The sequence below is a fragment of the Anas acuta genome, chromosome 13, assembly GCF_963932015.1.
Source record: "Anas acuta chromosome 13, bAnaAcu1.1, whole genome shotgun sequence".
Taxonomy (NCBI): domain Eukaryota; kingdom Metazoa; phylum Chordata; class Aves; order Anseriformes; family Anatidae; genus Anas; species Anas acuta.
Window position 1 is genome coordinate 7134692 of NC_088991.1, and position 21464 is coordinate 7156155.

General features: G+C 45.6%; 5 protein-coding genes, 1 long non-coding RNA gene and 1 other non-coding gene across 7 annotated transcripts; 5 read left to right on the forward strand and 2 right to left on the reverse strand.

Moving 5' to 3' along the window:
• Positions 1-767: 767 nt before the first annotated feature.
• On the forward strand, positions 768-5070 carry NKAP (NFKB activating protein). The gene is made up of 9 exons (XM_068697614.1): positions 768-1078; positions 1275-1355; positions 1772-1845; positions 2063-2182; positions 2641-2686; positions 3089-3204; positions 3355-3430; positions 3946-4095; positions 4735-5070. The coding sequence occupies exons 1-9, from the start codon at positions 837-839 to the stop codon at positions 4907-4909; spliced, it is 1080 nt and encodes a 359-aa protein (XP_068553715.1). The 5' UTR covers positions 768-836; the 3' UTR covers positions 4910-5070.
• Positions 5071-6133: 1063 nt separating this feature from the next.
• On the reverse strand, positions 6134-8723 carry AKAP14 (A-kinase anchoring protein 14). Its single transcript, XM_068697622.1, has 6 exons — positions 8529-8723; positions 8010-8130; positions 7835-7926; positions 7487-7666; positions 6676-6728; positions 6134-6367 (listed from the first exon to the last, which is right to left on the reverse strand). The coding sequence occupies exons 1-6, from the start codon at positions 8721-8723 to the stop codon at positions 6280-6282; spliced, it is 729 nt and encodes a 242-aa protein (XP_068553723.1). The 3' UTR covers positions 6134-6279.
• On the forward strand, positions 6359-10332 carry LOC137863975 (uncharacterized). The gene is made up of 2 exons (XR_011101244.1): positions 6359-6803; positions 8029-10332. It is a non-coding gene; the product is annotated as an uncharacterized lncRNA (long non-coding RNA).
• NDUFA1 (NADH:ubiquinone oxidoreductase subunit A1) lies at positions 10046-10665 on the reverse strand. The gene is made up of 3 exons (XM_068697632.1): positions 10475-10665; positions 10282-10371; positions 10046-10142 (listed from the first exon to the last, which is right to left on the reverse strand). Exons 1-3 carry the CDS (start codon positions 10574-10576, stop codon positions 10122-10124), a joined length of 213 nt encoding a protein of 70 aa, XP_068553733.1. The 5' UTR covers positions 10577-10665; the 3' UTR covers positions 10046-10121.
• A 56-nt stretch (positions 10666-10721) lies between these two features.
• UPF3B (UPF3B regulator of nonsense mediated mRNA decay) lies at positions 10722-18666 on the forward strand. The gene is made up of 10 exons (XM_068697600.1): positions 10722-10972; positions 11111-11217; positions 11299-11405; positions 12948-13046; positions 13396-13506; positions 14164-14207; positions 14891-15079; positions 15571-15722; positions 16419-16731; positions 17571-18666. The coding sequence occupies exons 1-10, from the start codon at positions 10808-10810 to the stop codon at positions 17715-17717; spliced, it is 1434 nt and encodes a 477-aa protein (XP_068553701.1). The 5' UTR covers positions 10722-10807; the 3' UTR covers positions 17718-18666.
• Positions 18203-21327, forward strand: RPL39 (ribosomal protein L39). The gene is made up of 4 exons (XM_068697389.1): positions 18203-18223; positions 18625-18822; positions 19152-19255; positions 20999-21327. The coding sequence occupies exons 1-4, from the start codon at positions 18203-18205 to the stop codon at positions 21045-21047; spliced, it is 372 nt and encodes a 123-aa protein (XP_068553490.1). The 3' UTR covers positions 21048-21327.
• LOC137863996 (small nucleolar RNA SNORA69) lies at positions 20278-20409 on the forward strand. The gene has a single exon (XR_011101256.1). It is a non-coding gene; the product is annotated as a small nucleolar RNA SNORA69 (small nucleolar RNA).
• Positions 21328-21464: the final 137 nt, after the last annotated feature.

Consider the following 21464-nt stretch of genomic DNA (forward strand, 5'->3'; position numbering starts at 1 on the left):
GAGATCCCCCGTGCATCCAGCGCTGCAATAAAGAATATACCACTTAAAGGAATTTCGGCTTCGATCTTTGAATCAAGACCACCACCAGGAGAGGAGAAGGTGCGCAAGTGCAGACAGGAGGAGCTCATGGAAATGACTCCTTGGAGCTCATCTGAAGACGAAGCGGAGCTAGGTTAGGAACGTGTCTAGGCGCGTTGGGAAACTTTGTGCACGTGTAGCTCTTTGCTGCATAGAACCAGGGCAAGTTGCCCCGTCAGGCAGGCACGATTTTGGTGGGCCTACCCCCGTGCTGCCCAGCGCTGAAGAAACCTTACAAACCCATAAACATCCGCACTTTACAATCCTACTGCCTGTGGAGTCTGTTTTCCGCCAGTCAGCATTACGTTAGAGTTGTGGCAAAAAAGGCTGGTTTGTGCAGGCCCCTTTTCCGAGCCGCATGAAGCGGGGATGGTGCAGCCTCCACACACCCCGTTTGTGCTCAGCCCGGGCTGTATTACACGGGGTAGAACAGAAGCTCGGCGTTTTTGCTCGGAGACCACCATTAAAGGCTGCAGACACCCCTCAGGCTGTAGGGGAAGCACTGTGTGTAGGAAAACGGTGGTTCCCGTGGCGGCTTGGTGCGTTTTCCCCCCAGAATTCCCTTGAGAGCTTCCTGCCCCCTTCCCTCTGACAGACTCCGGGCACTGCTGCCCCGGCCGCGCACGGTGCCGAGTGTTTCCCCCCCACCCCCCGGTTAGCAGCCGCGCACTCACCCCGCGTCTCGCTGAGGCGCCGCGTTCCCGTCGGCCCGGAACATCCCGGCCCGGCCCGGGGGCGGCAGCGGAAGTGCCGCCGCCATGGCGCCGGTGTCTCGGTCCCGCAGCCCGCCCGCCTCCAGCCTGCAGGGCCGCGGCCGCAGCTCTCGGTCTCGCTCCCGGTCCCGCTCCCGGTCCCGCAGCGTCCTGAGGCGCCGCCGGCGGAGCCGCAGCTGGTCCCGCTCCCGCAGCCCCGGCGGGCCGCGCTCCGCCGGGCACCACCACCACGGCAAGGCCTGGCCCGAGTACTACGAGAAGGAGAAGGAGGAGATCCTGCGGCAGAGGTGGGGCCCCCGGCGGGCGCGGCACCGGCCTCTGAGGCCTCTGAGGCTGCTCCTTGGTTGCTCTGTTGTTTTTTTTGTTGCGATACTAACTATTTTTCTCCGTACTGTAGCTATTCGAGCATAAATTCCAGGAAACATAAGGCTTTAAATGCGTTTTTGTTAGATTAGGGTTCACTGACGGTGTTTTCTGTTACAGGAGGCTCAACGAGAGGGAGAGGATTGGAGAGCTGGGCGCACCCGAAGTCTGGGGACTGTCGCCAAAGGTTCCTGACCCTGAGTAAGGCATATTCCTTTTTTATGATACCAATTATACATCGATGTACAGAAATATCTTATTGCACTGCAAATGCAGCAGTGTACAGAAGTGTCTTACCTCTACGCTGCTCCCATCACCACAATTGTCAGAAGGTGGTTTCTGAACTGATTTAACGAGATTTCAACGTATTTTTTTTAATAATTTCAACTTAATCATTTGCATAAGATATGGCGTATTGCAGATCGGGTAGTTGCTGTGTTCTGGTTCTGAAAGCAATTCCCATTTTGCAAATTTGCTGTTTCATGGTTTACTCTGTTGCAAAAATGGGCTCAAAATGTGTAAGCATGTGTTTGGGTATATTGTGTGCATTTGATCTTGAATTACTAAATACTACAAAATAGATTTTAAATAACAAACTTTTTTTTCCTTTTTTTCAGTTCTGATGAACATACACCAGTAGAAGATGAAGAGGCAAAATCTAAGAGTAGCTCTTCAGATTCCAGCTCAGAAGGTATTTTGCTTTGTTTAAACAGCTTATAGACAATCAGAAGCTACCTACAACTTGAATCTGCCGTTGTTGCTGTCAAGAAATTTACTGACTTTGATGGGTTAAAGTCAGTGTGATGGGCTGCAGTTCAAATGAGAATATTTCTTTGTGAAGATTCATAAGTACATATAGAGCTAGGTCTTCACCAGTTCTCTAACATTACCTTTTAAAAACATTCTAGAGGAGAAAAAGAAAAAGAAGAAGAAAAGAAAGAAGAAAAAGCGGAAGGCATCAAAAAGAAAACACAGAAAGAATTCTGAGGACAGCGACAGTGAGTCGGAGTCTGAGCAGAACTCCAGTGGTAAGAAAAGATGGTTTCTGTTATTGTCTGTTGCTTGAGAGGTCTCCTTGTATCCCTCCAAATGCAAAGCGATGCTTCTGGCTTTCATTGCACACTTGCGGTGTTCTGAAATTACAGAGCTGCAGCATCAATCCAATATTCTTTTCTCTCGCCATCTTCTTGGGTTTGCAATGCCTCTTCTTTAAGTGCTTGTGGTCTGGCCTTAGGAAATAGGATTTCTAAATTTAGCGTCCATTAGGCATCTCATGCCAGATGGCTCATGTCAAACAATACTGCAGGTAACTTTCTACTAGTATTTTTTCGGGATTATTTGGTACCTAAATAAATCATGTCTGAGAACCTGTGTACTAAGGCATTCTGGTGGAGGCAGTTATTTATTAACAGTGGAGTAAACTAATCCATTTTAGCTGTGGCTTATCATCTCTTTTTAATGATACATAAACTTGCATTTTTTTCAGATGAAGATAAAAAGAAAAGCAAAAAGAAGAAAAAGAAGCAGAGAAAGTAAGTTTTCAGTGTAACTGTATCTGCGTTTAACTAGAGGGCAGCACTACTTTCTTAGCAGGGTGACTGAGCACTCTTGTAATTAGGGCTATAAACCCAATGGAATAATCTTAATCTGATGGATTGGCTTCAAATGTACAGGACCACACAGCATAGAGGGCTCTCTGCCCCGATAGGGAACCAGTTTCTAGCATTGTATGAAACACACAACAGTGGATATGTTATCTTTGTTTTACTATCACATGTGTTCTGTCAAACACCAACAACAACCTATTTGCAGATATTCGGGCTTCCCGTAGGTGGAAGTTGCCTGGAGAAACTCATGACTTGAGTAGGATTCCTAGCACATCCTTTCCTCTTAAATTTTGGTGAATAGCATGTCTGTCTTTGACTTCGTTACAGGAAGAAGTATAAGAAAAAGAAAAATAAAAAGAGCAGGAAGGAATCCAGTGATTCAAGTAGTGAAGATTCTGATGATGAAACGTTGCAAGGAGAAGATCTTTGGATTGAGAGATCAAGTAGCTTCATATGACTTTAAATTTGGATCGAAACTTCTTGGTGTTCTTCTTGTGATTTTCTTTTTTTTGTTCAGTGTTGCTGGCCTGATAATTGTTCTGATAACAAAGAATAGCAGGCACAATACTAATCTGTTTCACTATTTGTTGCAGAAAATACAGAAGCAGATAGCTTGATTGGACCAGAAGCTCCCAAAACACATGCATCTCAAGATGACAGGCCTTTGAAGTGAGTGCTCTAATGGTACCTGGATCAAATTGAGTAAATCAAGCATGAGGATTTCTGTTCAGAAAGACTGTTATAATACTATGACTTGTATCAGAGAGATGCTGTACCAGGAACGTACTGACAGAAGTAATAGTGGTACTAGTCTTGACCCTGACCTGAATTCAAGTACAAAAGTTTTATGCTTTTTAGCATGGTTTCATAGATTACTTGTTCTTTACTTTGGTAAGGTGATCTTTCCTCTAATCCTCTGCAGTACTGTGACTTTATACAACTTTCATTACTGTTTAACCCGTTGTGAGCAAACTGGTTATTTAAGATGTTCTTGCTATGGGTAGCCATAAGGATGAAACAGGCAAATATACGGGAAAGAATAGGAGAGCCCTTAAAAATGAGGCTCCAGCCAGTAGTGATCAGGGAAGCTGAATGTTTAGCTCAGGCATGCTTTTCCTATTTGAGACTGATTTTGTCTGTTTTGTTTTGTTTTGTTTTGTTTTGTTTTGTTTTGTTTTTTAAAGCTATGGACATGCCCTGTTGCCTGGTGAAGGTGCAGCAATGGCAGAATATGTAAAAGCAGGAAAACGTATACCCCGGAGAGGTGAAATTGGCTTGACCAGTGAAGAAATTGCATCGTTTGAGAGCTCTGGTTACGTAATGAGTGGCAGCAGGTATGGTTTTGATGATGGTAATATTTCAGTAAAGTTTTCCTCTGTTGGCCTGTTGGAAGGCTGCTTCCAGGCTCTATCTGAAAGCACGGAAGAGTGGGTGCTCTTTGTGTTTGCAGCAATCTATGCTAAGCTCTCTATTTCTGTAGATAAATGGTGAGTTTTTTAAGGGCACATTTTCCTTAGGAATAAAAATATTTTCCAGCTAACACACTTAAAATTCTCATGTTTTTCAAATGAGCAGATGCTTGTGTCAGATGGCATAAGGGTTGTGTGTTTGGACAACAGAGGTGATGTGCTGGCCCATCAGTATGGGATAAATCAGTGTGAGGGGTTGGCCATAACTTTTTTTCTACCAGTACAATAAGAGTTTCACTTACATTTTGGTGAGCTAGCAGCCGACTCTGGGAAAGTGAGAATTAGGCACCCTGTATGGTGCCTGAGAGCAGACACCCTCAAAAGTCAGCTTTTAATTCATCTGTGCTCCTTTCTGTGGAGGTTTTTGTGCAATTTGGGTTCCCTGGTCTAGGTATCTTCATTTATTATCCTCCCAAGGCCTTCAGGCTAGTTAATGGATGGAAGCTGTGGTGGGGCATCACATCCTTGTGCCCATGCTGATGTAAACAATGTTTTCCTCTGCAGACATCGTCGAATGGAAGCTGTGCGTCTGCGTAAAGAGAACCAGATTTACAGCGCAGATGAAAAGAGAGCTCTGGCATCCTTCAACCAGGAGGAGAGGAGGAAAAGAGAGAATAAGATTCTTGCAAGCTTTCGAGAGATGGTCTACAGAAAGACTAAGGGCAAAGAAGAAAAATAATTTCTCATTTGAACTGTGTGCCATAGATTCTACCAGGCAGCAGCTAACCTGTTCCAGTCATGATTTCAAAAAAGCTGCAAGTGCTGCAGTGCCTTTCACCCAACAGGGCCAAGCCTCAGGAATGGATTACTTGTACCAAGGAAATAGAATTACTATTATCAGATGTTGCTGAGGATTTATCACCGTCTGCAAGGAATCCTGTAAATCAAAAGGCTGCGAGACAGGAACAGGCAGTGAAGTTAGAGGTGGCAGTGTTTTGTCCTCACTTGGACAAGCAGGGAGATTCCATGGGAGGGCTTTGGTATGTGCTGCTGCTAAATGCTATTTTGCATTTATTTTCACTAATGAGAGTAGATTGACCATCACAAGCAAGCTACTAGTGAGAGTAGCACAAATGAAGGAAGAATTCTAAATTCCTGTTTATGTATTTTTCATAAGTCTTGGATTTATTTTGTTTTTCTCAGAACAGTTGTTTGTTTTGTGGTTTAGAGTACTCCTGTATATAGATGTAAATTTGTAATTTAATACAGACTGGCTTCAGTTACTTTAAAGCAAGCAGATTGTAATTGGGGTATAAAATAACAGTAACAGTAATAACAGGGTCTGATCTTGAATCTCCCAAAGCCCGTGGTGAACTGCTACGTCGCTTGCTTCTTTTTCTGCTATGTTATACATAGGTATCGGAGTGGTGGGATGCGGCGATTGGAACCTGGATGTACACAGGTGATAACGAGGATGTATCTTTCAATTTACTTTTTTTTTTTTTTGTCTACAGAAGTGTTCTAGATTAAAGCCTTATTTTAATTCCTGTGTTATTTTACTTCAGTCTGTTTCAGCAGTCTGACATGACTCTCTAAGCTCTGTACTCGGAAGCTTACTCTAAGTAATTCTATGGTGGCTACCTTTGATTCAACTGTGTATTTCCAAAACTAACTCCCTTAGGCTTATTTTTTTCCAAATGTGTTTAAAAACAGAGTGTTTTCTAGAGGGCTTCCCCCCCCTCCTCACTTTGCGTTGTAGTTTTGGCAGCAGAGATGTCTTGTACATTTGTACAACAAAAATAAGTCCTATAATGTTTGCCCCAGAGTCTTGCAGGCCTGGCATTTGCAAACAGCATTTCTAGCCCAGCTGCCTCTTCCCATTTACACCCTGGGACCTGGTCCTCTCCCGTTGCACCCACCTATACCTGCAGGGGACTATGACTTAAAAACAGCAGCCAGGTCAGGCCGTGATTCTGCACAAGTTTAATGCTCCTTACACATCCACAAGGTAATCCACAAGCTAATAAGGAAGAGCCGTTTTTTCTTCGTTGTGTGTGTTTATCCTCCACAAATACCAACAGAGCGTCGATGTCTGTGAACTGGAGCTATTCATTTGAATGCGAGGCGTTGCTTGAGGCTTAGTTTATTTATAATGATATCCTTAAGCCACTTTTCTCTAAATCGACAGTATTCTGGCCTGGAGGAGGGAGTAAAAACGGTAAATAGTAAGAAAGCTGGTCTTTATTCACAGGGCATGCCTAGAGACCTGCATACATCTATTACAAATCAATTATGTAGAAGGAGGTAATCATTAGGTAGCTATTTGTGTTGGAGCGAAGCTAATGATTGGCAGGGTCACTTGGCTTAACAAGACTTTGACAGCTTCCTCTACTCTGTGATATTACTGTGAAATTATTTACATCAAGCTCCCTCTTTGTTTTGGCATGGGACAGCTTGCTAGAACCTCCCCAGTCGTGTCAGTGATGGAAAAGTAACAAAGCATACCTGAAAATCAGCCTGCTGGACTCCAGGAAGAAGAATACCTCCACTGGAAAGGTCTGCAAGAGAGGAGATACAGGGCAGAGTTTGCATTCTGAGCTTCAGGGCCGAAAAAAATCAGTCATTTTAATTAGGTGAGAGCTACTTCTTCAAAAATAACTGTGTATTTGTGCAACATTTCTGATACGGATTAGAATAGCTTTTAATTTTGGTTTAAAGCCTCTGAGTATTCTCTTGTGAAGGGAATGACTCAGAAATTACAATTGTAAATTTGTGCTAGGATAAGATCTGTGACCAGTGGCTGTGATCTGGATTGCTGGTAGGGACCCATTGCCACTAAATAGGAAAGCTAAGGTACAGAATGACTAAGCATAGGTTCTGAAGGGGGAAAAAAAAACCTACTCCGTGCAATTTTATTAATTTATTTTTATCTTGAGTCACAAAATACCATTGTATGGGTGAAGATTGAACTGCGGATGTGTGGACAATGTGATTAAATAAGAATTTCAGTAGCAAGTGAAGTAGAAGCTTAAAGCAGGAGGTAAAAAGGAGAAAATGTGTTGAATACTTTGCCTTGTGAATTAGTAGACTGAAGTCTTTTCTAGAATATAATGTGTGCTTGGTAATAGAGGCAAAAATACGAAATATGATCTTGAGGATAAAATTGCTCCCTTTGGAGTGTAGTTACGGACTTTAACTCATTGTCAATTGCTAGATGCTAGAACTGTTTACAGCTTTTTCTCATTCAAGGTAAGTGAAACTGGAGTTTTACTACTTTACCTGAAAGGATTGCTGTGTACCATTTCTGAATACTTACATCAGGTTTGATTTTGGAAATCTCTATAACGAAATAGACGCTTGCTGTCGCTTGCGGGATGGGTTTTCTGCGTGTCGGGATGCTCCAGAGAACTCTGTAGTGGTACATCTTGCTGTACGTCAGTTCTTCCTCACAGAGAAATTCAGACCAGTGAAGCCATCTTTCATGAAACTCCCATGTCTGCTGAACAAACACATGGTGCTAAGATTCCCTTGGTCTGGGAGAGATGACTTAAGGGAGGTGTGAAAAAGAAACTGAAATGCTCTTATTTCATTTTTCACACTATTCCTGTGCCTGTGTAAGATGCCATGACCTCTTGAGTCACGAGTGGATGGAATATTCACTCACGGAAATGTATTCTTCAATCTGCTGCCGTCCTCCCTCCACTGTGAAGTCCTTGCAGGTGGTCCACTGAATATTTTTGGCAACATATTCAGCTTCTAAAACAGACAGAATGCTGAGAAATTCTTCTGGAAAAGCTCCGAAATGTTCTAAGACATTGCAAATAGAGCGAGCACACTACCTTTCTCTTTTTTCTGCAGGGCTATGAATTGTTCTGTTGCACCATGTATCACATTTGCGACGATCATCTCTACTGTTTCATCAAGGGCAGCATCTTCCTTTTCCTTGTCCATTGTCTCCACCTTTAGAAAGAGAAATGTAAAAAGAGAAATGCCCCGAGACAGGGTTGGCCTTCAGAGCTGCAGGATCCGTTGGACTAACTCAGGCTGCTCTGGACAGGGATATTGAAACAGCAGCAGGCCCACCTCCCCGTGTGATCCCTTGTTTCTCGCACTCACCTCTGCTCAGACCTAATTTGTGCAGCTTTAAGCTGTGGAGGCTACTGTTGTTGCTTCAAAAATGCTCTTCCTGGGCTGGTGGAAGCCTGGAAGAGCGGTTATAGGGGTGGCTGAGGTGATGTTAGGGAGCTCTGCAGCATTGCAGCGTCGCTGTGCCTGTCCCTTCCTACCTGTGGGAGCCAGCAAGCCCCACGGGGCCTGCCTGGGGCTGCACCCTTACAGCCCTTGTGGTCTTGCCTTACTGCCTCCGGGAGTGTTTGTGGTGTTGTCACGGTGATCTGGTCATGGTGATCTGATCCAGACTCTTGGCATCCCACCAGAACACACGGGCTGTGGAAATTCCTCTCCAGCAGGACAGGCTCCCAGGCAGGAAGGCGGTGCCAGTGGGGAAACACACAGACTCGTCTGGCTTTGTCGTGTCTGTTGGTCTCAGTCATTTGGGAACTGCACCTGCCTCCAGTGCTGTGCTCTGCAAAACTCAGGCTTGGGCTGTGAGGTGCTTGGGCCACAGGGCTTCTCAAAGGGTAATGGATCGCTGACTCTGACTGTAAGTTAGCAAAATGCAGGGGGATAAATCCCCAGCAGCTGCTCTGCCAGGAAAGCAGGGGAATGTTAGAGGAATAAAGGGGCAAAGTGCAGATGCTGGTCCTTATGGTCTGACAGGCACTTCCCTTGGCTCATTTGCATGTTCTGCATTTTTTACTGGACTTTTGCTTGCTTGATTTCGTCACTTCATTAAGAAAATTGGGAAGAACTGCAACATGAGAGGCTGCTTCGAAACAGATTGGCAAAAAGAGCCCAGAGGCCCAGGAGTTGTGCCAAGAAATGCAGAAGCCTCCACGGGAAAGCTTGTCGGTAAGCTGGAAAATGGCTCAGCAGCTGATGGGGTCTTGCCCTGGAACAGCTGGGGAGGTGAGGCTCAGGACACAGCCCCTTGGGGAGTTCTGTGTGTGCAGTGTGAGCGAGTAAGAAACATTTATAACATCTCGTCCAACAAAGGAAGCTTCCAGCTGCTGCTCAGGGTGTGCTCTGTTGGGGTAACCACAGCACAAGGTGTGGTGTGAAATGGAAAAAGCCTCTGCTGAGCCCTGAAAGCTCCATGGGGACAGGCTGCTCTTTCTGGCTCCTCTGCCTCCTCGTTCACGCAGGCAGGACACGTCTCGCTGTAACTTCAAGGCCCTGGTATGTGAAAGGATCATAGCAAACCCTGCTTAAAGCAGCCCTGCTCTGCTTCTTCAGTTGTTGGTGTAGTTTAGGACTTCTCCACTTGGTGGTAGGTGCTCTGAGCTTGTGTTTCACTGATTCCCAAGCTCTCCTCAGTCCTTCCAACAGACAAGACTTTGTCAAGCTTGTCATGCAGGGGCCCAAACTGAGGCTGAGGACTTCTAGAAAGCACCAGCAGCTGGAAAGCTCAATTAACTGCCTCCTCTTAGAGCCTGGCTGGTGTCCCCAGAGGTGTCAGATGTGCCTGCCCTTGCTCGGTGACACAAACTGTGACATAGAGCTCAAGGGGACTGATAGATGCTCAGGCTAACCACTGGAGAAAGTCAGATGAAAATTGGCCTGACCTTGCTGTCATTTATGCTGTGTGAATGCAAAAGAATTCTGTGCCTCGCAAAGAAAGAAGCGATTCGGCGTGAATGCAGTGACACGGGGTCTGCCTTTCACTCTGACATCTGCCAGAGGGCAGCAGACCTTTTTTTTTGTTTGCAGAGGAACCAATTTTCTCCAAAGCCCCCAGACACCACACACAGAAGGATTAAATAGACGTGCATCTTTATTAGGGACTCGGACCACAACGCCCAGCCGTGCAGATCCTCCGAAGCGCCACCGCCTCAGTGTATGTTCTCCAAACCCTGGAAAAGAAATCCACCAAGTGACAGCCGCCTCGGCACCGCGCCCGTCCCCAAACTTTGGGGACAAACGCGCTGCCCTCGGGGGCGCCCTTGGCTGCCCCGAGCCGTGCCGGAGCAGGCCGGGCCCCCCGGCACCTGCCTTGGCCTCGTAGTGCTTGCTGCCCCCCGACAGCCGCTTGTCCCTCTGCATCAGCGCCCACTGGTAGGGGAAGCGGGCCACCCTCTTCTCCTGCGGGGCACAGGGGCGGGGGGTCAGGGCGGGCCTCACAGGGCCCGGGGGGGTGCTAAAGGGGAACCGGGGGGTGTGAGGGGGGGGTCCCGGCCGCGCTGACCTTGCCGCCGCTGGACCAGCGCTGCGCGAAGACGGTGGCGAGGCCGGGGACGCTGAGGCAGGCGGCCATGATGGCCATGCCGGGCAGGATCTCGTACCACATCCCCGCCGCTCCGCTCCCTGCTCCCTGCTCCCTGCCCCCCCTCAGGCGGCCGCTCCCGGCCTGCTCCTCGCGGCCGCGCCGCTTCCGCCGGCCGAGCGGTGCCCGCCGGGAGCTGTAGGCCCGGGCGGGGAGGGCGGGGAGGGCCGGGGACCGGCGGGCCCGGGCGAGGCGGAGGCGCAGCCGCGCGGCCGAGGGGGGCGCTGGGGTGCGCGGCGCTGCCCCGGGCCCGGCATGAAGGAGGACAAGGAGAACGCCAGGCCCAAGGAGCGCCGCGGGGGGCCCGGGCCCGCCGTCGGGGCCGGGGCTGGGGCCGGGGCCGGCTCGGAGGGCAGGGCCGGCGGCGCCGAGCTGGAGCGGCTGGAGCGGCCCAAGGACAAGAAGGAGGCGCTGAGCAAGGTGCGGCCTGCGCCGGCCCGGCCGTGACGGGGCCTGGCGGGGCTGGGGGCGGCCTCCGGGGGTGGGGGGGAGCCCAACGGAGCCCTAATAACGAGCCCGCTGCTAACGAGCCCGCTAACGGCCCTAACGGCCCCGCAGGTGGTGATCCGGCGGCTGCCGCCCAGCCTCACCAAGGAGCAGCTGGAGGAGCACCTGCAGCCCCTGCCCGAGCACGACTACTTCGAGTTCTTCGCCAATGACTCCAGGTAGGAGCTCTCCCCCGCCGCGGGTGGGCCCCTGCCAGCCCCCGCCGGCCGCTCAGCCCTGCGCCTCGTCTCTCCCCGCAGCCTGTACCCTCACATGTTCTCGAGAGCCTACATCAACTTCAAAAACCAGGAGGATATCGTGCTCTTCAGGGACCGCTTCGACGGCTACGTCTTCGTTGATCACAAAGGCAAGTGGGCAGCCCGCGGCCGTGTGTTCACCTCCAGCCTCGTGTGAGCGGTGTGTGTGTGTTGGCTGGGCTCGAGGGGCGGGTGTGAGCTTCCCAGCACAGCAGCCCTGGTTTCTTGGATGCTTGTTTTCAGTGCCTTAAGTGAACGTGATGCCCTACATCAAAAAAAAAAAAACAACACACCACCCAGGTCAAATATTTTATTCTTTGCAGAAATTAGCGTAGGTTAATTATATATGTAAGTGTGCTAAATCTAGTTAAATATGATTCAGGGTAGTACGGTATCAAAATCATTGTCGTGCATTGTCATGCCTGAGTACGAAGCCTGCGGAGTGCCAGTGGTGGGTGTTGTCCCTCTCCAAAGAAAACGAAACAGAGGCTAGTGCTGTCACCCTCTGTGCCTCGCCTGTACTGTTCTGTACGTTCCTAGCAATATGACCTATTTTTGGTTGCATTTTAATTCAAATTAATATCTTTGGCACTTCAGAACTGAGTGAGCCATTTTGGTTCAGTACAAGGAACGGCTTGTTCCCTGCAGTTGTGGAAGAGACTGCTCTCTGGCAATATTAATCTTGTCAGAAACAAAAATTTATTTTTAATTAATTGGGTAAACACCCAGGTATTTAGTCAGTACCTATCTCTTTTCTAAATACCCGTTTGGTATTCAGGACAACTCAGTTTCAGTTTTGTAGCTTAGAACAGTTTACGGTGAGTAGCATTAAAACTTGTTAGTCTGTTGCCGATAGACCTTGAAAATTGCATATTTAGTGGAAGGTTTGTCAGGAGCGGTTGTCTGGGTTTCAGTAGGTGAAAAGTTTCACATTGATCTCTGTTTCAAGTACATGCATTTTAACTTTCATCCATCCAGGTGTTTTATGTGACACAAAGGTCTATTCTTGAGAGCCTGCCTTATTTAGAAGGGTTGCATGACCAGGTTCTCACAGTGCCTGTGTGTGTTGTGTTTTGTTTTTGTTTTTTAAAAGATGTTACTTTGCAGTTTAACAGCTTACTCGTTGCCTTTGCCGTATCAAACAGCAATATTAGATTTATTCAGCATTTATGTTGCAAGATGAAACCTTAAAGCCAGCCTGTAACGTGTGGTTGTTGCATTCTATTGCATACTGCCAACAGTTGGGGTTTGCCTCAGTTGCCTTAACTTCAAATGTTCCCTTCTGCTTGCACAGTGAATGCATAGTCTGTGGGATGGGGATGCTGTATGGTACAGTGTACCTGGGGTGGCTGAACTGACAGCTGTGGGCAATCTTAAGTCTTGTGCTTCTTTGTTGTTGTGGATCTGTGAATTTGGTAGTATGTTAACGTTGCAGGAGGGTATGTTTCATGAATTTTGCTGTCCCTAAAATTACTTTGGCTAAGCAGCTTTTAAAATGCAAGATTTTTTTTTTTAATGTCATTGCAGTAGTCTCTTCTAGTATTGCATGTTCCCGGTGAGGCTCATCTTCCTGTTTTAGCCATATACACTGTGTTCTATTTCAAATCTGTTCCATATCTATTTTAATGTATTTTTTCCTCTCCTCTTAACAGGTCAGGAATATGCTGCCATAGTAGAGTTTGCACCTTTCCAAAAAGCTGCAAAAAAGAAGAGCAAGAAAAAGGATGCCAAAACTGGGACTATTGAAGATGGTATAACAGCTAGCTAATTTGTTTTGCATGTAGAGACTGAAGTCCTACCAGTAGCGGGAATATAACATTTTCAGTGTGACACCATAGCGTGTTGAAAGAATGCTTAATTATATGTGGAGCTTATTACTTCTGCTTTGTCAGCTGCAAATTGGTTAAATGTGATTGTCCCAGACAAATTTAATACAGCAGCTTATTTGAGGATTGCCAATTCATGGAAAGGCACCATATAAACAACACAATTTGTACAAACCTATTCCAAACTTCCAGCAGTGAACAAGCGGATTCTTTCTCATGCTACAGTGTTTTTTTTTTTTTTTTTTTTTCCCCCCTTCTCTCCCCTTCCCCATAGATCCAGAGTACAAGAAGTTTTTGGAAAGTTACAGTGCAGATGATGAAAAGTTAACCTCCACTCCTGAAACCTTGTTGGAGGAAATAGAGGCAAGAAACAAAGAGCTAATAGGTATGGAAATCTATGTACTGTAGTTACATTTTCCTAGAGCACAAAGAAACATACGTGGTGTAATTTGAAGCTGTGATTTCTCAACCTTGAAGAGTCTGTATTCTTTTGTACGTTTGTTTACTTGGTATTGTTAAACCTTTAGGCTAATATTATTCAGTGTGCTTTCTTTTGCTCCTATGATCTAAATTCACACCTTTATTTGAATTTTATAAGATAATCTTCCTGTTTTAAACTGCTAGTCAGATGTTAGTTAGTCAGATAAGGCTGTGAAGTGGCTGCATTTCAGGGAGATGCAGTGATGTTCCATGCAGACACCCGAGAAGTTCTATTCTGGTTGAGTAAAATGGACCAGAAGAAGAAGAATCGTTTTCTTAAGCATGTTAGCATGCTTACAGGTATGTTTTTTCAAAGTGAGGGAAGCTGAGAAAATCATAATGCAGACTAAATATCCCTTTACAGATAGGTATGCTGGCTAACAGACTAATATCCAAATTCATTGAATTGTAATTATTGGCATTGGAATACGTATTGCACTGCTGTGTTGTGTGAAAGAGATTGCATATTCCATAAGGCTTCTTCATAGCATGTAGAGTTTTGCTATAGGTATTGCAGTATTGGATAAAACATTGTTTACATTTGCTTTCATATATTCTCTAGCTAAAAAGACTACTCCCTTATTGAACTTCTTGAAAAATAAACAGGTAAGACTTCTCTCCAGAATCTTCTTGCCTGCAGATGCATTAATTTGCTCCTGTAGAGTATGAATATGTATAATACGTATTTTGCAAGGTATAAATCGGTATGTTTCTGCTCTTCCTTTTAAAGAAAAAGCTTTCAGCCCAAATTCCTTGTTAATATATGGTTCACGCTATTAGAGTGCTGGCCTTTGTATTAATGGTGGCGCTTTATGCACGTTCTGGTCACAGCTAGCAGCGTGCTAGATGTATCTGTGGCGTTGCAAAACCAGATTCCGTTTTAATGCAGTTGTGGCTGAAGTCCTTGTAGATGATCTTTCTCCTGGCACGTATCATTTTAACTTTTAGCGATGGAGAAAATCACTGATCAGTCAGATCTAGCTAAAATCAGAATGATAAAGGCTAAGTCTAATGTTTATTTCCTTTCATAAGGCTTGACTTGTACAGTTTTTAAAAAACAAAACCACAACAAAACTGCTGCAAAAATTCAGGTTCACAACAGTGCGATAAAGACAACATGTTTTTCTTTAATAATAGGGACAGTTTTGAAATGAGTTATTTTCTCATGGAATATTCCATTGCTTTGTAGCAAGATATCCTGTTGGCCTTAAAGGGATGTTTTCTATAATAAAAATGCACTGTTTCTCTCTCTCTTTTTTTTTTTTTTTTTTTTTTTTTTCCAAACACAGAGACTGAGGGAGGAGAAAAGAGAGGAGAGGAGGAGGAGAGAACTGGAAAGAAAAAGACAAAGAGAAGAAGAAAGAAGAAAATGGAAAGAGGAGGAGAGAAGGAAGAGAAAAGAAGCAGAAAAACTGAAGAAAGTAGACAGATGTCCAGAAAAAGAAAGAGACAGATCAAAAGAAGAACCAAAGATTAAGGTCTAGAACAGTTCTTTATTATAAACTGTTACATTCCCTTTCCCCTATTATTTGTATATCAGTCTTTCAAAATGTGCTTTGAGTATTATGTGAAGAAACACATGGGTTTGGTGTTAGCAAATGACCACTTTTTTTGTAACACTCAATATTAGGCATTGTAAAAGTTAACATGCTGTAATGCTTCATAGTACTATTTAAAGCTTTTGTCATGTGACTGTTGTACATGCTGTGGTGAACAGACTCGTGAATTTACTATGGAATAGAGACTATTCTTAAGCTTCCTAACATGGCGTGTTTTAGGAGAAAAACCCTAGCCTGCTGTGTGGATTATGCTTACTCATACACTCCAGCTTTTAGAAGTACTGCGATTTGCAGTAATGTTAATGTATATTTCCTACTGGACTGTGGTTCCTTTGATGCAATTTCGGTGTTGTGCCAAACAGTATGTGTTAGAGTGAGCTTTTTAGTTGAGACTTCTGTTTTCTTTGTAGCTACTTAAGAAGCCTGAAAAAGATGAAAAAGACTTGGAGAAAAAGGAAAAATCCAAGAAACTGGAAAAAGAGACTCTGAGGGAGGAAAAAAATGCGAGTAGTGCATCTGCCAAACGATCTGATGGGGAGACAAAAGAAGAGAAGGCAAAAAAGTATTCTAGTACTTGCTATAAATATCTATATGTATATATAACTTGTTTCCTGATCATACTGAAGGTCAGGCTGCTCTGCCATGACCGTGTTTTGAAATTCTTTTCAAATCATTTTCCTGATAGAAGGCCTGGGATGTGTTCTCTGTGGCTGTGCACATCCCCATGATTACAAGAAGCTGTGTGAATTACCCGCTATTTCTTCACTAGTGGACAAATTTGAATATTTTTGCAACTTTCTCTAGGAGCTCTGCAAGAGAAGCCCAGGTGTAGAGGACCTACAACAGGCCGCGGGCACAATCCTTGCAATGAGAATTATAACCGTGGCAAGAGGAGAGGCATACTCCAGTTACTAGTCCCTTTTAAGTCTTGTAAAAGTTCAGAGTGGAAAGTCTAATTCTCAACAGCTCCATGATCTGCTCAAGGTTCAGTGCTGCCGTGTGAGGCAGAGAAATTGAGGTGCTTTCCAAAGCCAGAGGAAACTCAGCCAGCTATGTGAGCAGAAGGCTAAGAAATGCTAGCACTCAGTGCCATCTCTGGTTACCGTGCATGACTCGGGTTAGGACAGTTTCCCAAAAGCTCCCTAGAACCTACCAATCTCTCGTCTTCATATTGCAAATTTACACCAGTATTACATTGATCTCCCAGCTCTGTTTGATGAATCTTTTGAGCTTCATTTTCAGTTTTGTTTTCATACAGATCAGAAGATGAGTGTGTAAAGGACTACAGGGACCGAGATAGAGATTTTGAAAGAGACAGAGAATATGAGAGAGCACAGAGGGAGAAACTGAGACGCCAGGAAGAAGAGCGTCGGAGGCAGAAAGAGCGCTTTGAGAAAGAGAAGGTTTTTAGAAGAAAAGAGGAAGAGGTGAAAAAGGAAAGAGACTTGCTCAGAGAAAAGGGAAAGAAAAGTGATCTTACAGACTTTACCAGCGGCATGGACAAATCTGAGAAAGTAACCAAAGACGATAAAAAAGAGGATACAATTAAGAGGGATCGTATCAGAAACAAGGTGCTGGGTTTCTTTAAATTCATGTGCTAATTCATAGGGGCCAGTATGTATTTTAGGATAAATACACTTAAGGAAAGAACCATGTGGTTTCTGTGAAACTTTTCCATGTTAATGTAACAAACTTTGCCCCTGCTAGAAAGTTTTCACACGTTTACTAAATTTTGTGATTTTTTTTTTTTTGTTCCTGCCACTGTATAGGAATTAAGCCAAGGTAGTAGGCTAAATTATAAATGCACTGATTTCACTTTATTTGATGATTTTTGCCAGCAGGCTTGATCCTTAAGGTGTCAGTAGAGCATCAGTAATTCTATTTGTGTATCTTTGCTGATGCTATGCATGCCTGAAAAGACATCTCAGTATGAGAGTGACAGAACAGTTTCCTCCAAAACAGGGACAATTCTGCTACATGCAGAATGACAGAATAAACTCATGATAGTATAAACTCAGGGTATAATGTCTTGAGTTCAGTTTTATTTGCTCTGGGAGTCTGCTTTTGCAGCATTAGGACATAAGTTCTGTGTCACTTGAGACATTATTGGATACAAATGAAACTCAAAAGTTTTGGAGGAACTTTAAAGTTGGTCTGTATTCTAAGAGGGGGAACTCGTCTGTCAAAAGTAAATAACACATAATTTCAACCATGAGCAGTGTTCTTTGTGGCTTGAACAGGAACAGCCTTGATTCAAGACAATTGAAGTTGCATTGCCACTTTGGTGGAATAATAGCTTAGAACATCTTGAAAAGTTTGAAATTGAGCCATTTTTAATCTTGCTGATGCCATAATAACCATGAGAGCACTGAGGCTATGAAAGGGTCTAAATAGCTTTGATTTATTTCAGGATCGTCCAGCAATGCAGCTGTACCAGCCAGGAGCCCGAAGCCGAAGCAGATTGTGTCAGTACGAAGACAGTGCTGCCAAGCCGACAGATCAGGGAGCGGATAAGAAACAAGAGAGTGAGACCAGTAACATGAAGGAAGAGGAGTGACTAGCATGCAGGCCTTATGTGTTCTGACTGTCTGTGCAGCCAAAGAGCATGTACTACGCAATCCAGAAGTGCCTTCGAAGCGAAGAAGGAACAAAGGAAGAAGAGGGGGTGTTGCGCTGTTGGATGTTTCTGGCTAAAGAACCTCAGTTGTAGATTCGGAATTTGAAATGTGTTCTCATTTGTATTTTCAGTTATTTGAGTTTATTTTCCCAGCATCTAACTACAACAGAGAAGAGAATCTTTGCAAAGTAGAAAGACTTTGTGGCCTTAAGTTTGATATTAAATGAGTCATGCAGTCAGGAGGAGATGACACCTGGATCTAATGCCAGAGCTTTACTGTAAAGCAATCAGAGCCAGTGTTTGATGCACTTAAAGCAGAGCAAGCTTGAAGTGGCACGGAGTTAATGTGGGTGTTACTGTGTCGTGTGGTGCTCCTACCTGAGACTGTGTTAGCTAAATTGTATTGCTCTAGCACTGAGACAGGTATGCAGGCGGTGGTGGCTGAGGTACCAGTGAAGTAGAGCCCTCTGCTCGTGAAAAGAGAACATCTGGAATTGCATAAAGACCTTGGGAAGGGAGAGACCTTCCTGAGGCCTCTGAATTAATTAATTTATCCAGAGAACCACTTGAGTTGGAGTGTATGAATAAGCTGGCTTAGTATTGGATACTTGTTGACAAATTCTCATGTAAAGTCTACCTACACTGAAATGCTTATTTTTAATCACCTGTAGTTGTATGTCGGGTTCTTTTCAAGCGTTCTCCCTTGTCTGGAGCCTGAAACACTCCCGCACTCCTGCCCTCTCGGTGCCCGCTCCCCTTCCCCTCTAATTCAAAGTATTGTCTTACAGCCGAGAAAGAGAACTTCACCAGTAGCAGCTCCTTTTAAGCTCGCGAATTTTAGCCATAGCGATTTTTTTGTACCGAACCCAATAAACTCGCACAAACTCTTGCCGCCGCCGTCCCTCTCTCAGCTCCGCCGGGCCGCCAGGAGGCGCCGGGCCGGGCCCGCGCCCATCTTGTCGCCGCCATCATCAGCGCCTCCTCCCGCTCGGGCCGCCCCTTCCGCCGCCGCCATCGCCGGGACGCCAGGCACAGCAGCGCCATGGTGAGACCCCCGGCAGCTATCCGCCGCCATCCGCCGCCCCGGGACGGGACGGGGCTCCCCCGGGGGCGGCGGGGACACGGCGGGGCGGGGGGCGCCGCATCGGGCATTCCCTCACCGCCCGCGAAATGGCGGCTCCCTCACGGCGCCCTCGTAGCGCCTCACGGCACCTCACAGCCCCCTCACGGCTCCTCGGAGCCCTCATGGCCCTTCACAGCCCCCTCGTGGTCCCTCACATCCCCTCATGGCCCCTCACGGTCCCTCACGTCCCCTCGTGTCCCCTCAGCCCCTCCCGGCCCCCTCCCGCAGCACTAATGGCCGCTCTCTTGCAGTCGTCCCACAAGACGTTCAAGATCAAGCGCTTCCTCGCGAAGAAGCAGAAGCAAAACCGGCCCATCCCGCAGTGGATCCGCATGAAAACAGGCAATAAGATCAGGTAACGAGGCCGGCCCCTGTGCTCCATGGAGCTGCACGGGCCCTAAAGCAGGCGGCCTGTGCGATGTGGGACGGCGTTGAGCGTGTCACAGCCTTCGTATGTGCAAAAGTGCAATTTCATGGGTGTGAATACCTTACAAGTATTTTATGGGCAGATCACCAAGTTCTGTTGTCCCACTGTGTTTTCTTGAGGCTGTGTGGGGCTCCTATGTCTTGTCGTCCTGTAGCAGTTATTTTATTTCAGTTCTCTGTCAGTAGCTACAGATGTTATCATGAAGACATAAAAGTGTGAGCTTAACACATGGATGATTTATTCCAGAATTTTTACTTTGGCAGCCACTCTGCTCCTGATGCATCTCATCACCTTTCCCCTCTCTCCCAGCCATCTGTCTTTCTGCATCCTCAAGAAACAGTACCTTGCACAAAGCAGGTGTTCTGGGATGGATATGGTGTGTAGGGAAGCAAAGGTCTAGTTGGGTTTAGGGATTATAAAACTGACGGTGTGAGATCCTTGACTCACTGCTGTGGAATTCGTTTGAAGGAGTTCCACTGAATTTAAGGAAGCGTGATAAGAGAATGCTGCAGAATACTAGATAAATGTGAGGTGTACGAAAGGTGGTACCTATCCAAGCCCTTTGGCTTACAAGTATTGTCTAGTCACATGCAGCCAGCTCTGTAGCTTGTATGCTTCCCTGTCTAGACTTCTTAGAGGGAATAGGATTCTTTCTCCCAGATTCATATATTTATTTTTTCTAAGTAGTGAGGAGAGTGACAGTAGCAGTGGCTGCCACAGGCAGTGAGGCAGCACACCCAGGTTCTGTCCTTTCGCTTTTGTTAACTCATTTCTTTCTGGGAAAGATCAAAGTTGTGTGCCCAAACTCTGTCTTCCAGATACTGACTTAAAAAGGGCTTCTGTTTTGGCTGAATTGCAGTGCTTTGAAATACCGTATTATGGGGCAAAGCCATTAATTTTTGTCTTGTCTTCAATACCTCAGTCATCAGTTTTATTCCAAACTGTGTGCTAAAGCAGGCTGCAATTGCAGTGCTTCATTCTGTGGGAGTACTGCCATTTCCCTGCTGAGATTAACTCTGTTAATGTTGTCTTTGGTTTTACCTACACATTGGTGAAACCGTTCGTCCTTAACATGTACATCTCTTGTGGCCCATAAATTAGTATACAAACCTTCCTGGAAGAATCATGGAATCACAGAGTGGTTTGGGTTGGAAGGGACCTTAAAGCCCCCCGAATTCCACCCCCCTGCCATGGGCAGGGCCACCTCCCACCAGCCTGGCCTTGAACACTTCCAGGGTGAGGGTGTTTTCTATATACTGCTCTTCCATGGTTTGGACAAAAATGATGATTTCTGTTTTGGACTATGAATTTGCATTAACAAGATAGCATTGATTATCATTGGACAATCAATAAATGTTTTGTCTCCAAAAGACAAGGCAGAATATTGATGTGCCAGTGCTAATGCATCTCTCTCTAGACGTGTTTCTCTCTCAGAAACCCTTTCTCAGGGTTTAGATTCTGTTGCAGTAGCATCGTAATTAGTGAATGAAGAAAATAAACTGATGGAAATTTGATTAAAAACCAGTACAAAGTTGATTTTTATTGGCAGCTTGTGACTGTAGCATGTAAAAAAGCTTTTTTGTCCTTTACTGCTGAACTAATTGAAGGTGTTTTCGGTCCACCTGGATCCTCAAGTGTGCATTTTGCTAACTTCCACTGCTTTTGTCTTAGGTACAACTCCAAAAGGAGACACTGGAGAAGGACCAAACTGGGCTTGTAAGAGAGACTGTCTCCTGGGAACTCTAATAACACTTGTCTTTCTGCGTCAGATTGATCCACCCCCACACACTGCTGGCCATCCCCTCAGTCATTCCTTCTGTAGTGTTGGACTGCCCAGTTGTTTTTGTATGAACTGGTTTGGGTTAGTGATTGGAATGGGAATAATCTTGAGGTGGTTGCCATCTGAAACATGAAGACCGTGTTCTATTAGTGTTCTTTCTTTCAGGCATCCTAAGTGTTGACAGTGTATGAGCTTGTTAATAAACATGGACCTGAATGACCTGGCTGAACTGATTTCATATGTATGTGGTGGGATAGCAACACAGAGAATAAAGGCAACGTTACTACGAACATAATCGTACCTAGCGGGAGGAACCATCAGCTCTTTCCAGATAGACTGGGTCTTCTTTTCACTTAC